General features: G+C 41.1%; 1 protein-coding gene across 2 annotated transcripts in view; it reads left to right on the forward strand.

Moving 5' to 3' along the window:
* The window catches only part of LPIN2 (lipin 2), a 153,497-nt gene that overhangs the window by 107,095 nt on the left and 33,132 nt on the right, over positions 1–13,270 (forward strand). For both annotated transcript variants that reach the window (XM_077492525.1, XM_077492524.1), the window contains exons 11-13: positions 2,199–2,268; positions 2,366–2,455; positions 5,013–5,092. In XM_077492525.1, coding sequence (XP_077348651.1) covers positions 2,199–2,268; positions 2,366–2,455; positions 5,013–5,092 — 240 coding nt within the window. The remainder of the gene's footprint in view (positions 1–2,198; positions 2,269–2,365; positions 2,456–5,012; positions 5,093–13,270) is intronic.

Consider the following 13,270-nt stretch of genomic DNA (forward strand, 5'->3'; position numbering starts at 1 on the left):
TTCATCAGTTTAGGGCTAATATCTATTTAGCTACATATTTTTGATAAAAAATCCCAATAAGCATGTATTGGTTTGCGCAAAAGTAATCGGGTCTATTTTTATGACATTTTTATTTATCTTTTTACTAGTACTTGCGGTGATTTATTTTTATTTTTTTCCCGGGACTGCGACATTGCGGCAGACAAATCAGACACCTAACTGACACTTTTGACACTTTTGTGGGGTGACCAGTGGCCTCATTAGTGATCAGTGCTAAAAAAAAAAAAAATGCACTGTTACTGTACTAATGACACTGGTAGGGAAGGTGTTAACATCGGAGGCAATCGAAGGGTTAAGTGTGCTCCTAGCTGGTACCTGCTAACTGTGTGGGGGGTGGTCTGACTGGATGAAGACCGAGATCGGTGTTCCTGCTTAGCAGGAATACAAGATCTCCACCTTCATCCCTGCCTCTAGGGAACAATCGCAGGTGACCAGCAGACATCAGGTCCGCCGGACCCACCGGTTGGCACCTCCTGTGTCCAAACGGCATGCATTCGCACCTCCGGCAGCGCACACACGCCAAAGGGATGTGATTACACACAATAGAGCTGACACAGTAAATAGGCAGTCAGCAAGTGGTTAACCCTTGCCTGCACAGATTGCACTCTGAGATTTTGTTCCTGTGTTGGGCAAATCTGCAGACAAATAGCAATACTTAAGGATTAGACACTTGACCATGTGTTAAGCCTGGTACACACGATGAGTATATCGAATGAATGATCATCCGTTTGTTTTGCATGCTAGTCTTATATCAAAAACCAATAGCTTATTAAAGTTCCAAAAATTCTCCTATGACAGAATACAACTTCGGAAGTGATATGTGTTGTACTGCATTGTAATGTATTCTTTCATTTCTGAGCATGCGTAGTCTTGGTCTTCCGATTTTTGTTTTTCTTTCAGGCGAATACTGTACTGATTAAACAAAAATCGTTTGTTCTGTTATTGTACCAGAAAAATGTTGTGTTTGGCTCTTCTGATGAACTGTCATGTTCAGCTCTAGAAAGCAGTGTACTAACAATTCGATTATTGTACAATCGCTTCAAAAGTGATATTTCTCATCCTAATTTCTTATCGTGTGTACTCGGTATAACTACTGTGTGCCTATCAGCAATCTTTCTTGTACAGACTATGTACGGTGTATTTTGAAGCCACATGTGCTTTAAATGTTATTTAAAGTGGTTGTATAGTCTTTTTTTTTTCTATATGTTTAACCTACAGGAAAGCCTATAATAAGACTTACCTGTAGGTAAAAAAAAATCTCCTAAACCTGTATGGTTTAGGAGATATTCCCCTCGCAATGCGCCTCTGACTGCAGCGGTGCATGCGCACAGGGGATTCTTGGCTGAAAGTCCGGCAGACGCCTGACCCTGCCAGAAAGAAATCTCCTGCTCGCATGCGTGGGAGTGACGATATCACGGCTTCGGCCGCTCACAGCGCCGGAGCTGCGATACCCAGAAGACGCGCCCAGGGAACATGTCAGCTCCCTCGGCGTGGGTCGTCTGAGATATCGGTGCCTCGTTCTAAGGTAAGTATTTCATAATGAGCTAGATGGGGTGCGGGGTTACAGGACAAGTCTGATCATTGCAGAAAAGCAGGCTTATTTCCCAGCATAGCTACAGAACTGACCATGATGTGCTCTCCTGCTTAGTGTAGTCAGTTTTTAATAGGAAAGCAGACGGACTGGCAGGTCACCAGGGATTTCACACAAAGGAAGCAATACAAAGAACAGAATACCTTTTCATGCAAGTGCATGGTACAGCAGGCACATATCGGTAGTATAAAAACGTTGGGCTTACATATTCTTTAGGCATACACCCGTGCGAGAGCCGTGTTTTGCCTGTGCGGTATTCACAGGTTTTCCATGCATCCACATGTAGGCAATCTCATTTCTGTCAGTTCAGACGTAGTGGCTGCTCCCAATTTGATATCCATGTGGATTGCGGGTTCATGTCACTGAAGACACTGTGTGTGTGTGTTTGGGGACCCACTGCTGCTGCATCCCAATAGAATGGGACTGCCTGCGTCTGGATCCATGGAACACCCATGTGAACAACAAGGCCTACTTTTTTCAAAGCAGAAGGAGTTTTATTGTCTGTCATATTCATTTGTTTCTGCATATACATGTGTGTGAGTGTACTTACTAAGCATTTGTTTTGCAGGTACTATAACTGGGTACTGGCAGCACCTATGATCCTGAGTTTGCAAGTATTCCAAAAAAACTTACCCAAGGTTAATATCACATTATTACTTTTTGCTATCTGCAACACATTGCTATGATTGCACCTTTTTTGTCTGCAACATTAGATATTCGTTGTGTTGTTTTTAGAATACCATTGAGACTTGGATGAAAGAAAAGATGCCAAAGAAATCTGGAAGATGGTGGTTCTGGCGAAAAAAAGATAGTTTGGTTAAACAGGTAAGCCAAAGTTGTCGTCTGAGCTGACTAATGTACACAAATAATCAAACAAACAAAAAATCTTTCTCAAGTAGGCTTTTACTCAAAGAACATGTCTACCATTTAATGTGAGACTATCTCACCAAAAATGACATGTTTGTTGAAGGGGGTGCCCAAAATTGAATTTTAATTTTAGTGCAGACTTCTGGGAAAATCAGTGAGCCAATCACACAAGCAGGAAATGACATACCTAATTGGAAAGTAAAGAACATTTTTAATACTATTCAAGTGCAATATAACTTGTGTCACAATTATATACGTTATTTTATTAAAAATTTTCCCTACGAAAGTGGAGTTACCCTATAAAGTACAAATACTGCAGCTGCTGACTTTTTTAATAATTGGACACTCACCTGTCCCAGGGTCCAGCGATACGGGGGAACGAAGCCTGTTGGTCTCTCACTCCTCTCTGTGGCACTGGCATTGTCACTGTGGGCACGCACTGCGGATGCTGTGACTGGCCGGCCAATTATCTGGGACCTGTGACATGTCCCAGATGATTGCTGAGAGGGGGGGAGAAGTGAATTTGCTTGCGGTGCCCCGGGAGGAAGTGGGAGCTGGAACCCTCTCAGAGGGTCACCTTCACTTAAAGTGGAAGTTCCAGTTTTGGGGGGAACTCCGCTTTAATGCATTACCTGCATTTTGTTTCTGCCTCTAAACACCCCTCCATGTTAGCCTATGTGTCCATGTACACATAGGCATTTACAGTAAGAGGCAGAAGAAAAAAAAACATCACTTGTGCGTTCAAAGAGGAGCATTTGGGCAGACATTTTTTTTATGCGTTTATGCTCATTAATGCATTTTAATGGCCAGAATAAATTAATATTCCGGCCAATAGAATGCATTAATGCAGGCCGTTGATAAATGCTAATGAAAAAGATGGCTTTTACTGCATTTTTTTTTAGCTGCTGTTGTCCTGTAAGGATAAAAAGCCCCCAATGGAGCACAGTGTGCATGAAGACTAAAGGATGTTACTGTACAGGCAGTGTAGCACTATATTTTGCCAGCCAGGGAAAAAAAAATGCGGATGGTAGCTACAACAGGTTACATCCAATAAGGTGTACAACACCTTGTGGACTTCTCTTCTATTTACATTTTGACTAAGCACTTAGGAGTGTAATAATCCCTATACTTCCAGTACCCAGAGGGTAGACCTTCAGAACTCTGATACATCATCTGAGTTGTGTGCAGACACTCTGCCCGTCCCTTTTTCTCCTTTTGCCCAATCACATAAAGCTTTTTATTAAGAGAACCAATTCACAAAATACATATCCTTCTGTGAATGGACAATGGAGAGGAGAAGTGGGCAGTCACTCAGCCAAATCTCTCCTGTCATACCGCCAGGAGTATAAAAATAGCTCACAGCATTCAGGAAGAATGCACGTCTGGGGAGTCCAACTCAAATTCATCAAGGTCTGCATAAGCATTATGGTCGCTCTCAGATGGCCTGTTCTTTAGCCCCCTCACAATCAGATGTCACTAGTCCCCCACTTTCCCTTACACCACATTGCACCCCTCTTAGCATGTACTGCTGCTGGGAAGAGCTGGGGCAGAGCTAAGAAGCAGTAAGTGCAGGGTCTGGAGGAGGACTAGAGGAGGGCTGGAGTGAGCTGCCAGAGTCTGCTGAATGCTGAGACCAGTAAAGGCGGAGACGAGCCTCTCTGTGGCTGCATGGGGAAGCACAGGATCTGTTGGAGGAGTTCTATCCTCTCAGCTGCTGCCTGATGAGACAAGGCGGGGCCAAAGATGAGGGAGGTGCAAGGGCCGCATGACATGGCCTGGAGGGTAGTATTTGGCCAGTGAGCCTTGTGTTTGGCACATGTGATGCAAGTAGTAAATAGGTGTCCTACATGTTATTGGACTTAAACCCTTATAAGCCAGCAGATTTTTTAAACTGCTGCAATTCCTAGTTTTGGATAGAGTAGGGTTAGAAGACCCATTTTTATGTTTTTGTGGGTTTTCTTTTGTTTTATTCCCCCTCCTGTGTCCATTTACTTCCTGTCCCAGAGATGCAACAGGAAATGAAAGGAAGGCTAGGTTCACACTGCTGCAGTCCAATTCTGATCCGATATTAAGTGTGATTATGTATTGCAACTTGGATGTGGCTTGCATCACCTATGGGCCCAGAATTACACTGGAATTGCACCAAAAGTAGGAATTTTTGTCCAAAATGGTACCATGCTGAGTGCATTGATGTAGATGGGAAAACATTGAAAGCAATGTGATTTCCATTGCCATGTGATTCTGTGCGACTCAAGTGTTATCTGAAATCGCACTAATGTGCACGGAAATCTTTCCAACATAAGAAGAATTCCCACCTTAGAGAGCTGTTATTGAAACATCCGTCCCTACTGGAAGATTTACCCTCACCTCTTATTCTTGTGACAACTCTGAATTATGAACTTGCCCTCTGTTTTGGTGACATTGGAAAAACGAGACACTGTACGCTGTAAAACAAAATGGTTTGACTATCATTGCTCCGTTTTATACGATTTGTTTGCCTTTTTCTTTTTTACAGCCAGACACAAAGGACGAGAAACTGGACACGGAAATGGCTGGTGAACAAGTATCCGAAAACAAGGACCCACCTGCCATCCGGTAACTCTGCTACTTGTTAGATGTATTAATAGGAAATAGTGTGTAAAAATGTGAATAGAAATTGCGCAGGTGAAATGCTAAATAATCAAAATAGCAGCTGGCAATTACACAACAGAACATTCTGCGTAAAAAAATTATAACCCAAAATTTCAGAGCTAAAATAGGAAGTGATAAAACCAAAATGCTAATTAAATAGACAGTGATAGTCCATGAGAACATATAAAATATTAATGTTCAAATCCGTGAGGAAATCCAACAAAAAGTTATTTAATATTCATGTCTTCGTGATGATAAACAATTGAACACCAAAAGTGCACCTGAAAAAAGAAAGATGACTAGACGCCACGTTATAGGAGCTTAGTAAAGCGTGAATGAGTGTAATACACGTACGATCCAGCCTTTGGATATAAACAGGATGATGGAAGTATCAACACAGGTGTCTGCTCTGTTTCTCACTCCCAAGTACAGTAAAAGGTGAAAAAGAATGCCAACGTAGCATACAACTGTGAGGGTTTATTGAAGTAGCATAAGTCCAAACAGACAAGGATAAAACCATTTCCAAGGTAAAAAAACTGTCTGCAGATCACATAGGAATTAGCGTTGTGAGAATTAGCATAGACTCCACCCAACTAGTTTCGTCATAACTGACATCCTCGGGGGGGTGAAGTTCATGCCAGAAACCACGCTATTTAACAGGTCCACAGTGGAAAGAGCACAGCTGATTGGATACTCTAATCGCAGCATATGGCCACTATTGGTCAGAAATAAAAAATGACCGGGGAAACGGCCACTCCTAAAAGCAATAGAGTGGATAAACCCACATTGCTTAGAGGGCATTAGTCCCACAGTAGATGCATACCAAGCCTCCATTTGACTAAGAGGCACCCAAGCCTCATGGTCAATCCCACAGGACAACGGAATACATATACAACAGATCGAGCTCTAGGAGGCAGGAACTAACCAAGCTTTGTTTTCAATCCGCCACAACAGCAGAGTTGAATACACACCAGATCTCAATAATAGCAAATACCTTCTCTGTATTGTGAAAGTATACTTGGTGCAGCACTCTAATCAATGACTTTACAGAAAAATAAATGGCTATACATAAGATATCAACCAGTATGTTTTCAAAATAATATAAATGCTACAAATGTGCCAATAGTTAAATAAACGTGAAACACATAATGTACTGTTTTTTTTGTTTTGTTTTTTTGCTAAATACCCATCTCAGGGCAGAGGAGAAAAAAAAAATCTATCTATCTATATATAGATAGATAGATAGAGATATAGATAGATATAGATTCATTCAAGCTAATTCTGATAAAAATCATGTATAAAATACTTTTATATGTATTTCAATATGTGTGTGTATGTATGTATGTATATGTGTGTATATATATATATATATATATATATATATATGTGTGCGTGTGTGTGTGTATATATATATACCTATTAAAATACATATGAAAGTTTTTTTAATCAGAATTAAATTTTTATCAATTAAACGAATATATTCAATAAAATATATATATTTTTTTTTTTTATAAATTTAAAATCAAACTAACAATATTTATTTTTTAATTTTGACTCTTAAAATGTTCATTGGACCGGGATATAAAAACCTTGAAGAAAAGCACAGTTTTGAAGTGTGGAATAACACATTACACTGTACATTATTATTATTATGATTATTATTACATTACATATTTATAAGCAAAGAGAACATTTATCATGATGTTTACATTATAGTTTATACAGTATCTCACAAAAGTAAACACATCCCTCACATTTTTGTGAATATTTTATTATATCTTTTCATGTGACAACACTGAAGAAATGACACTGTGCTATAATGTAATGTAGTGAGTGCACAGCTTGTATAACAGTGTAGATTTGCCATTAATGTCTAAACTGCTGGCAACAAAAGTGAGTACACCCCTAAATGATTTTCCAGCACTGCCTTAACCCTCTTGGGCATGGAGTTCACCAGAGCTTTACAGGTTGCCACTGGAGTCCTCTTCCACTCCTCCATGAAGAGATCACAGAGCTGGTGGATGTTAGAGACCTTGCGCTCCTCCACCTTCCGTTTGAGAATGCCCCACAGATGCTCAATAGGGTTTAGGTCTGGCGACATGCTTGGCCAGTCCATCACCTTAAACATAAGCATATTTTAGTTACTTAATTATACACTTCTTCCTTCCACCCATCGTGTCTTATAAATAAAAAAAAAAATACAAAATACAATTTTTATTAAAAAAAAACTGTGCTGCTTTAGAGCTGGAAATTAGATCCAGCCTGTGCTGATGAATGGCTGAGAATTAATATTTTGATTCCGATTGGTTGCTAGGGAGGAGTACAGTCAGCTGTTGTTGTATCTTAAAGCGTGAGGACTATTGTCTCTTTCAGTTTTTTATAATGAATGACATCATTCATGTTAGCCTTGGTAATTTCCATCATCCAATCTTTTCAGCACAGTAATAAATCTGTAAAAATAACGTGATATTGTTGTTTTTTTTAGACGCCAAGTCATCATGACTTATTCAATAGATATTTAGTTATGACAGAAAAAGCAAACAGAGCTGGGAAGCTGCTTTTCCTCATTGCCCTGTTTGGAGTGATTAAGCTAACACTGTTGCATAAAAGAGCCTGTAATTGGCTTTTACTTTCCATTGGCTCCCATTCAGACTCATGCCTGGAGGCCTTCCATGCACCTGAGACAAGGCACTTGTTACAGGAATAAAACAGTGACCCAATGTTAGCACATGCTGTTTACACCTGTTTTGTGTTACACTTAGGATTTGTCTTTTTAAGTACCATATAGGGTCAGTAGGTGCCCCCATGTCAGATTGTAACCATACATGACCGCTACTAAAAATACTAATGCAAATTGGAAGGGATTCAACTTTCATTATTGTGGATGAAATAATATGACTCCAAAAATGAGTGTTTAGTCCAGATCTGCCTACATGTGCCTATATATCAGTAAACCTGCATCTATTCCTATATCCCTGTCCTCTGAGCTTCTGCCCGCCTGTCTTGCCAGCACAGAGAGAGATGACTTACATGGCACCATTGAGAAATGGCTACAGGAAAAGAGACAGTGTTTTCACTATCAAGAGACACTTTCTCATGTTTTAAAGTTGAACTCCAGATATAATACGTATACACTGATCAGCCAAAGGATTATGACCACCCACCATTACCCGTCAAGGACTCTATTAGACCTCTGAAGGTATACTGGAGTATCTAACACCAAGCTGTTAGTAGCAGACCTTTTAAAGTGGTTATAAAGGCTTACTTTTTTTTGTTTTTCACTTTAAAGTGGAGTTCCACCCATTTAAAAGTCAGCAGCTACAAAAAGTGTAGCTGCTGACTTTTAATAATTGGACACTCGCCTGTCCCCCTCCTCTCCCCCTCCTCTCTGAGGCGCCAGCATTCTAACTGTGGGCGCCCTGCTGTGGCTTCACAGCTGGGCACGCACTGCGCGTGCCAAGCTGTGATTGGTCGGGCAGTCTTCTGGGATCTGTGATGTGTCCCAGAAAATTGCAGGGAGGGGGGAGAGGTGAACTGCCTTCCGGTGCCATGGTGCCCGAGGAGGAAGTGGGAGCTGGGTGTCAATAAAAACTTCTTTATCCCCCCTCTCCAAAAAAAATGACATGCCAAATGTGACATGTCAGGGGATCACCATCACATTTTTGGGTGGAACTCCACTTTCATGCATTCTCTGTTTGCCAGTATTCCTTCCTTTTGACCACTTTTGATAAGTCCTGACCACTATAGACCAGGAGCTGCTGTGTTTTTTTCGTTTTTTTTTTTTTTAAAGATGCACTGACCCAGACATCTAGTAATTACAATTTGGCCCACTCTAATCCTTGGACCTGTCCACTTTTTTTCTGCTTTCAACACATCAACATCAGGGACAATATGTTCACTTGCTGCCTAATATATCCAACCCACTTTCAGATGCCATTATCACAGGGTAATAAATGTTATTCAATTTACCTATCAGTGGTCATAATGTTTTGGCTGATCGGGTGAACTTGGCACAGTGTAAGTATGCATATGTGATACCTGATCAGCCTTTGTAGAAGCTGTAAATCACTGGGCTACTAAAATTATGGTCATCGTCTTCCAGGTGCTGTGCTGAGCAACTGCCTTTCTGCATAATAACCACATGGGTCACTTTCTTGGTGTGGTCACCATTCAGAGAATGCCTTGCATTTTTCTCAGCAAAAATAAATAATAGTCTGAATTGGTAAGGTGGAGGTTGTGATGTTACTGCCACTCCTCTCCACTGCATTCAATCGGAGAATGCTTTGCATTCATAGAGATAAATGCAAGCTATTCACTGAATGATGGCACAGCACCTGGAACACCACAGCCATGACTGTAGCGGCTCGGGCTACTACACTACAGCGATTTACACCTTTCTCAGAGGCCAATTAGATATCACATGCATAATATACCATATATTTTCTGTTCAGCCTTAATGTGATACTTGTTGTTTATTTTTAAATGGGGGAAAAAAAATGTCCATTCTCACCTGACACTCGTTATTGAGTGCCCCTATAGCAAGTAGCTTGCTATGGGGGCAGCCAAACCCCTGCTCCGTGTGTCCATTCAGACACGGAGCCACGGCTTGACCCTACCCCCTCTCCCTCCTTATTAGCTCGCTGACTTTGACGGCAGTGGGAGCCAGTGGTGATCGCTGTGTGTGTCAGACAATCAGGAGGGAGATTCCGGACAGCCGAGTCTCGTGCAACATCGCTGGATCGAGATGGAGCTCAGGTAAGCATTAGGGGGCTGCTCCACACAGAATGTTTTTATCTTAATGCATAGAATGCATTAAGATAAAAAAATAAATACATTCTGCCTTTAGAAACACTTTCACTCTCATTCCTACCTTCTACTAATAGGGTTGTGTGGTGTTGCCTCTCATGCATAGTGCAATTTTTCAAGTCTTCCAATATCTGCCATGTTGGTTTTGTTAGCCAGTGAAAGTCCAGCTCTCAACATCACACATGTTCATGCTTAAAACATCAGTAGTTTTGCCAGTCTTAATTATTTACAGATCTTATTGAAACATTTTTTAATTTTTGTTTAATTTTAAATGAGGCATTGTGGTTTAATTTTATTTTTATATAACTTTACTGTCAGTATATGTACGTTTTGAACCGCATCCAATTTGTATAACGTGAACCAGCCCGGCTTTTAAAGGATCCAGTTCACATCTATGCAGGCCAGTTGCGGTGGGTACTTTAAAAGGTCCTGTGAGTTTTTCAGTATGGTTCAGGTGTGATTTCAGTGTCAAATTCACACCTGAATCACTGGATGGAAACTGCTCCGGACTCTGCACCAAAACCGGACCTGCGTATATGTAAACCTAGCCCAACTCAGCTAAAAGGCTGATATAAAAACACCAAGTCATGCAGGTATGCATTTTTTAAAGAGTAATAAATGCATTTTATAATGTAACTATAAATTGAATTATTAGTCTCTTTCTATCCTCTGTACAGTAAAACTGTATGCAGATGAAAAAACTATCAAATATGGATTTTGTATATAATATCCCGACCATGGATGGTTCACAGCTGGGGACGATCGGTGCGATCTCCCTGTATAGCTATCAATGAAGCAGCTGACAGCCGATTCTCCTCCTCACCCTCCCGCGGCTGTCGGCTGAAAAGCCATGCAGGGAGATCGGTGTTGTCCCTTCTGCTGCACCAATCATCCCCAGCTGTTCCCTGTGTCCTCCCCCTCATGCCTTGTGCTCCTTCAGTCGCTCCTCCAGCCCCTTGTGTGCTCTTCCTTCTCTGGCCCCTTGTGTGCTCCTCCTCTGGCCACCCTGGTCCCTGCAGCCAGATTCTCTCCTTTCCCGCCGGCTGCTGCGGTGGATGTCTCAGGATGAGAGTCGTGGAAGGGGCCGGTAAATATGTAATTTACCGGCCCCTTCCTTTTCTGAATTGGACACAGTGAGCGATCGCTACCAATAGCTCCTGTGATGCCTGAGCATGAATAACCTGTCTTTACGTTGCTTCAGTTTATGACTAGACGGAAGCTGCTGTCTCCTGTTCGTTTTATTTTTAATGCTGAGAATGGGACTGGGGAATCTGACCTCAGTCACTTTCCCTTTCTTAAAGGGGAGATGTCAGAGGTCTGTTTAGACCCCTAATATCTCACCAAAAATGTGAAAATAATTAAAAACTAATTAAATTTGTAAAAAAAAATTAATACATAAAAAAGCTACTGACACCGTCCACTGCCCTACTGACACCGTCCACGTACACACCGCACTCCTCTCCTGCACATACTACCCACCTCCATACCCTAGGCATTCCTCTGCTGCACATAATACCCACCTCCATACACTACGCATTCCTCTCCTGCACATACTACCCACCTTCATATATTCTGCACTCCTCGCCTGCACATACTACCAACCACCATTCACTCCACACTCCTCTCCTGCACATACTACCCACCTCCATGCACTCTGCACTGTACATTCCCTATTTAACATAGCGTTCTGCACTATGTAAGCCATCTCCAACTCCTATTAAACCACGCTTCCTTTAAGCCACACCCACATTTTCCATTGGCGTGCTGCACGTGCCGCATTTTATTTTGTCACTGCCTAGGGCCCACTTTTTATCTTGCACACAGGCTAACTCCTTTCATGATACGCTCCTGGACTGACCTAAAATGTTCTGCATTAATAAAGCCCCCATAAATGCACGTTCTGAGGGGAGCAACTGTAGGAGAAAATTCTTTCAACCGGGTTCCATTGCAAATATTTTGTAAATCGGTAGCTGTTCTAATACAGACTTGGAATAGTAAAGTGAAGTCTATGGCGTTTTGTTTTGTCCCCTTTAAGAAAGAAATGGATTTCAGCCTCAGCTTTTTCAACCACTTGTTCTCAATACTTAGACCACCATTAAATCTCCCTGAATAATTACAATGTAACCATCAATAAATGGTGAACTTTGTGGCAGTGTCATTTGTAGCTGCTAACAGCTTTGACCTCTCAGCTTCTCAGGAACAGCCTGTGGTGATTCTGGCTTTTCTGTTTAGTTTCTGCTGCTACATTGCCTACTTGAACTTTTGTGTTTGCTTACTTAAACTATGCTATGTGCGACTTTTGTGACATTCAGATTCTAGTTACCATCTGTGACACAGTTCTAAAGGAAATAAACATTAAATGAAGGATATTTCAAGTCTTGGGTTATGCTCCCACTCTTATGTTTTCTGTCATATTTTAACAAGTACCCATAAATAAGCAGAAGTGCTTGACTGCAATGCCGTGATGGACTGAGCTGTTCACCTCTGTATCATAAATCAAGAATACAAAATACATTTATGGAACACATCAGCAAATAATTGTACACTACTCAGGGCGACAGAGGTGCATACAGATTGTTAAATCTGTCTCCTTGCATTTTCATGTACATGTTTTTTGTACCTTTTTAAATTGCTTATTACATCATCTACCAGTTTGACATCTACCATACAGAACCATTGCTTTAATTTTGTTGAGGAAATATTGTTTTTAAGCATGCGCTTCAAGTTGCCTCCTGGTATCTGTACTTGAAAACCAATTTTAGGAGGGGTGGTATAGTAGAACTATGGACAAAATGTGTGTTGTTTTTTTTGTTTGTTTTTTTTCCTTGTTGGAAAGAAGGAAGGATTATAACCCTTGTCAGATTTATTTTTTTTTTTTTCATCATCTGTGTCCCATTGTGAAGATTACTCTTCACTTCCTGCCTCATAGCCAAACAGGAAGTGAGAGGGAATCCCTGCAATTTAAAGGAATTCATCCCTTGGGGACCCTCCAGGTCACCAGAAGTAGTGTCCCCTTTGGAAGATTTCCCCTCTATTACTTTTTCAGGGACAGACCAAAATGTATTCATTTTCAATGATGATGGTAAACAGGACAAATAGAGAGGGTGAATCTCCTTAATGGGGGTATAGGCAGCAATAAAAACTGACAAGCGTTCTGATCCCTCTCCACTCTATCCAAAACTTAAAAAAAAATGTTGCCTCTGTTTATAATTTAAAGGTGCATGATCTTTTTTTATTACAGGAATTGGCAAATATGTGAGCTTGATTTCTCTGGCTACATCTTCTCTCCTGAAAATAAACCTTACCACCCCCTTCTCAGTTGAAAGAGATTGGACA

This window comes from Lithobates pipiens, unplaced genomic scaffold (genome assembly GCF_037356315.1).
Source record: "Lithobates pipiens isolate NorthernLeopardFrog02 unplaced genomic scaffold, aLitPip1_a1.2 Scaffold_19, whole genome shotgun sequence".
In the NCBI taxonomy this organism is placed as follows: Eukaryota; Metazoa; Chordata; class Amphibia; order Anura; family Ranidae; genus Lithobates; species Lithobates pipiens.